Source organism: Callospermophilus lateralis, chromosome 6 (assembly GCF_048772815.1).
Source record: "Callospermophilus lateralis isolate mCalLat2 chromosome 6, mCalLat2.hap1, whole genome shotgun sequence".
In the NCBI taxonomy this organism is placed as follows: Eukaryota; Metazoa; Chordata; class Mammalia; order Rodentia; family Sciuridae; genus Callospermophilus; species Callospermophilus lateralis.
Window position 1 is genome coordinate 160,908,787 of NC_135310.1, and position 5,414 is coordinate 160,914,200.

General features: G+C 45.1%; 1 protein-coding gene across 1 annotated transcript; it reads right to left on the minus strand.

Moving 5' to 3' along the window:
* Window positions 1-210: 210 nt before the first annotated feature.
* LOC143641843 (vomeronasal type-1 receptor 4-like) lies at window positions 211-1,131 on the minus strand. The gene has a single exon (XM_077109744.1). The coding sequence runs from the start codon at window positions 1,105-1,107 to the stop codon at window positions 211-213; it is 897 nt and encodes a 298-aa protein (XP_076965859.1). The 5' UTR covers window positions 1,108-1,131.
* Window positions 1,132-5,414: the final 4,283 nt, after the last annotated feature.

Consider the following 5,414-nt stretch of genomic DNA (forward strand, 5'->3'; position numbering starts at 1 on the left):
GAGAGAGACAGAAGAAGCACCCTTAGCCACCTTCCTATGAAGTTTGTCACAGGATTGTCACCAGCTTTGTGGTGTAGAAATGTCCCTCTATATGACTCAGCTACACTTACATGATTTTCCCGAATCATACAGAAACACAAGACCCAGGAGAGTTTTAAACTTACTTACTAGAAGATAAATGTTACACACATGGTCTCAATGTTTGTCTCTCTAGTGACCAGGCCAACACTCAGCCAGGTGTCCTTCCCTGTGCATCAGCACAAATGGGCTGAGGATCGCATAGCCAAGGTTCACAAGTTCTAGAACACTGACTTCTAGGAAACGCTTCTCTACGGAGAAAGTGACATATAAAGCCATGAAACAATCTGTCCAATAGAAGAAGAGAAAGCAGAGCATCAGAAGGAGGAGACTCTTCGCAGCCTTCACCTCAGGGGCGGTTCTGTAGAGGAGCTTGGAGGTCTGAAGGTAGAGCACCTGCTGGTGGTGCTTGTGGAGGAGGAAGACCATGTGGCCACTGGCCCAGCCCATGACACCCTGGAACACAGCATCTCGAAGGACCATGAGAACAATAAAAATCCATCTGATTGTTGAGTTTTGCTGTAGAAAATAACAGTAGTTCTCATTTGTTCTAATTTCTGAACTGTTCATGCTGTTGGCTTTTTTAATGTAAAGTGGTAAATTCATGCTGATCAAGGAATTGAGTATCCACAGGAAGACTAACAAGGGAAGCAGGTGCCATGCAGACCTGGGCTGCAGCCTCCCCCACCTGGAGGCTCTGGGACTGATGGTGATGGCCTGGACCACCGTGAGGAGACTGGTGGTGCAGATGGACAGGCCCCGGGCCACCCTACTGAGGTAAACCACAATCTTACAGCCTACGTCACCTAGGAGGTCTCTCAACCCCAAACTGGTTATTGTACTTGGCATTCCTCCTGTAATAAGTGTTATGCTATTTGTAAAAGCCAAATGGGTGAGAAGGAGGTGACTAGATTTCCTCTTCACTCCTCTAAACAAGCACACATAGTTCACAAACACATAGATATTCCCCAGAATCCCAAGTCCTATTAGAAACATGAACGTTATTCCCTTGACAAGAGGCAAAACCATTTCTTACTTCATAGGCAGAAAAACTCAGATATAGCAGACACTTTTTGAAGAATGCAACAGTATGATGATATGAATCTGCAAAAAAGTATTTCCCAGCAGCCTTTGCTGGGGTGTAAGGGTACGTGTGATGATGCAGATTCTGTCCAAAGCACTATTTGTTTTTCTCTAGGGGGTTGAGGATTATTCTATATGCTTTTAAAAGTCATGCTGAGTGCTATTATTCAAAATTCTAAGTTTTTAACCCTGAGTTTTTCTAAGCTATATGCAATCAATACCAAGTTTCTTGGTCAAATCCCTGATATCCCACCTATATTTAACCTCAGCTTGGATCCATTAAAACTACACTCTTCCAGTCAGATTTCTCCCTGTATTTTTTGTTTCATTCTATATATTTTTATCATTGGCATGTAAAAGTCTAGGATCACACTTGGCCTTTCTTCTTTCCAATACCCCATGCACAAGCATCTATAAAATCCAGTTCCTTCAATGTCTTTAGCTAATATAAATTCAGCCATAGTTCAATTTCTCATCATCTTTTGCTGCACCACGTTCGAGGTTGGCTTTTTGCTTCAGAGTTTTCCTTTTGTGACCACAACAGCTTCCCTTCCCTTCTCTGAACACACTCGGTGGTCTCACGGCTTACTAATACCAGAGCCTCTGCAGTCCTCAGAGTGACATCCAGCTCCGACCTGGACAGAGGGGATCCAACAACTCGGTCAGAGATATGCAGGAATGAGTTTCTAGCCTGAGAGAATGGGGTTCTAGACAGCGTGGAGCCAGCGAGGGTGCCCTAGAAGAGCCACGAAATGCTGCTGCCAGGGTCATCAGCAGAGGGCTGAGTTCCCACTGATGCCCTCAGGGGCCTCTAAGGGAGGCCTGGGCCAGTTCTGCATGTGGTGGTGTTTGTCAAAGTGTTAGGATGAGAGGAAAGACACCTGCTATGAGCTGTCAGGAGATGAAGGCAGTGTATGAACCAGGAATCCCCAACAAGACCTCCTTGTGGAAAAGTAGGCTGGCGGACATTTGGCATGAACCAATTCACTTTAGTGGGATCCTGCAGGCATTTTACACCTTACAGTGCCCTGGTGGGAACAGTGACTTTAGTCAGCTCTGCAGCCTGCTCTAACTGTCTTTTTCCCACCTAGTCAGCAATTGGGCTGCTATGAGGTTTAAACTGCACGGCTCACTTCCACACAATCCTGGACAGGAAATTACATTTTCCTGTTAGAATTCCAATTTAAAGTCTCATCTAAGAACTTATGTAAAATATGGTCAATTTCTCCAGAAAAAAATAAACCAGGTTGTTAAAAAAAATACTATAATTTGAGCATATTCTGTATACATAGAATACAATTTTGCAATCCTTCTCCCCAGATCCTGCTGGTTATTAAAGATTGCTTGAGACTCCTCTGCTAAAGGTCCCTGGAATAATAAAATGCAGGAAAACAGGTTGTACCCAGCTTTGGCACCATGTAACCCTTGAAAACGGGAGGATTTATATTCCAATGCTATTTCTTCCACTAACAAATGGGGAGAATAATAACTGTACCAAAGCCTTAAACAGCACAAAATCCTACATATCTACTGTGAAATGCCTATGATACAAGCTCTAATGACCAGGACAGCAGTTTCTACTAGTAAGTCAAGGGTGAGAAAGAGCACACTCAATGGACATCATGGCCTGAGGACTTATCAAATGTTTGTTTATTTCTTCTTCATTTCTAGTTTTTCTCTTATTTTCAGCCCACTCCCACCTTCCCAAATGACACAGCTCTGAATCAAATTTGGGAGGCACTTCTGAGACACATAATTTACTTCTCTTTCACTCTGACAGAATAGAGTGAAGACATTTTCACAGGGTGATTTACAGCTATAGTCTAAACAGTGCTAAAGGCCCTGCATTCACAGAAAGATATCACCCCCACCTGGAGTAACCCCACAGCTGGGCAGGAACACACACCCTCCTGGGGAAAACGCTCCAGGATAAATGTGAGACATGGTCCTTGCTTCATGGAACTGAACTGAAGTCAAAGAAATTTTTTGAAATTTTAATATCAAGTAAACAATTGAAAACATACTGGAATTCAACAAGAGACACTATGATTTTAAATGGTAATTGCTTAGTAGGCACTCTGACAGACATATAAAAATGAATTTGACTCACATGTGGGGTCTAATGCTATGTGTCAGGACAAGCAATTTCAGGGTGGATGCAGAATGAATGCCTTCACATTAAACACACTGCACGTAGGGACATAGAAACATAATGCAGGGGGAAATTGTGTCTTAGAAACCAAATAATACATCAAACACTAGGCTCAAACATCTAACGTGAGCTAAGATGCTGACAGAATCATGCAGGACAACGTGGAGGCTGAAGAACCTGAGCTTTTCTAAAGGAAGACAAACTTCTAGCTTTCTCTCCTCAGGACCCACCACAGAGCTCTCGGGTGAATCCTGACCCTGAACACAGGTCAAGGTGGCTCTGCCGTAGCTGAGGGACCCCTGCTGTAAAGGCCCCCATCTTCCTGGCCCAGGTGCACACCTGTGGATCACAGAAGCAGGGTGAAGGTCCTGAGGCTGACACACAGCAGCCCCTTGCTCAGTCACAGACAGTGAGACCTTGACGGCTGAGGGCCTGTCACCTGTGCCTGGGGGCAAACTGATCCTAGGGTCCACTCACCTTGGTGGCAGACTGCAGCCAACCTCCGTGTTGGTCCTTTGAACAAGACGCAGCTTCCCAGGTTGTATTTGTACCTTCTGGGTTTGTGGGGCTCTTGTCATCAACTACCACTGGGGCTCCATGCTCAGTGTTGTCACCTGTCAAAGAGAAGCACCCTCTGCAGGACCTCAGTCCCTGAGGTATGCCTCTCCCTCTCCCTCTACAATTACTGCGTTTGTTTCCTTCAGACCTTAGCTCAGTCTCAATCGGGGCCAATTATTTGAAAAGAAGATTGATGGTGAGCAAGTGATCAACCAGCCACATCCCTGTGACTGTTTCCCATTTATTGTCCTTCTCTTCAACCTCACAAAGTTCCACAGCTGAATCAGGATGCAGCCACATTCTGTCACACAGAGTGCCACTTCCTCTCCTATTCAAGGCCTACTCCATGCACAGGGATGTGGTACTTGAGGACCAGCACTGGGGACTCTGCCTTCAGAGAGGCCCCAGCCAGGCACCTGGGAAGGACAGGAGTCCCCTTTGTCCACCTGTGCACTTTGGCAGTTCAAGGTTGTAGCAACAAAAACATGGTGTTTCTAGAACCTGATGGCTAGAAGCACCCACGTTCTCCCTCTCAAAAGCCCAAACCTGCCATGAAGAAAATGCAAATCAAAATTACACCTCAGTTAGAATGACATTCATCAGGAATAAAAACAGTAGTAGATTCTCTCAAAACTCTGACAAAAACAGGTAAATTCATGCATTTTTGGTGGACTAGAAATTAGTACAACCATGTTGGAAATCAATACAGACATTCCTTAAAAATCTAAAAAATGAACTATTATATGATCCAGCTACAACACTCTTTGGTATTTTTTTTCCAAAAAGCAATCACTATAACTATCATAATATAGTGAAACAACTGCATGAATATCTATAGCAGCACAATTCACAACGGCCAAGTTAGAAAACCAGCCCCGGCGATCACCAACAGATGAATGGATTAAGAAAATGTGTTGTGATGGGCCAGAGCCTAGCCTCTGGTGCAGGACCATCCCTTATGACCAGTGGACTACTGTGGGAGCCAAGATCCAGCCCAGATGGCTCACATCAGCACACACAGGAAGGAGGATCTCAGTAGGCCAGGTTCTCCACTCCCAGCAGGGCAGACACTGCCAGAGCCTAGCCTAGGTGCAGGACCGCCCCTTCCTACCAGCAGACTACTGTGGGAGGTCAAGCCCTGTGGCCCAGATCCACCCACCCCAACTTACACAGGTCCCTGATCCAGGATGCAGTAGCGTCCACTGAGGGACACCAGCAGGGTCTGGAAGCCCAACATCAAGGTGAGGTACAGACAATCTGCACAGGTACTACAAGAATAGAGGGAGGAAACTGTACTATCCCAGATCCACACTGCAAGGAAGGAAGACACAGAGACAACATGAAAACACAAGGGAGGAAAGTGCCCCAAACAAACCAGGACCCTATAATAACAGAAGCCATGGACAGCAAAGTTGGTGAAATGTCAGAGGAGGAGTTCAGAAGGTTCATAATTAAAATGATCTGTGAATTAAAGAATGACCTAAATGAGCAAATACAGGCAAAAATTGATCGCTCCAACAATGAGATAAGAGAGCAAACACAG

Bases quoted from the DNA above. Each gene is read 5' to 3' on its own strand.
- LOC143641843 (XM_077109744.1), bottom strand. From the start codon at position 1,107: ATGGTTTTGCCTCTTGTCAAGGGAATAACGTTCATGTTTCTAATAGGA.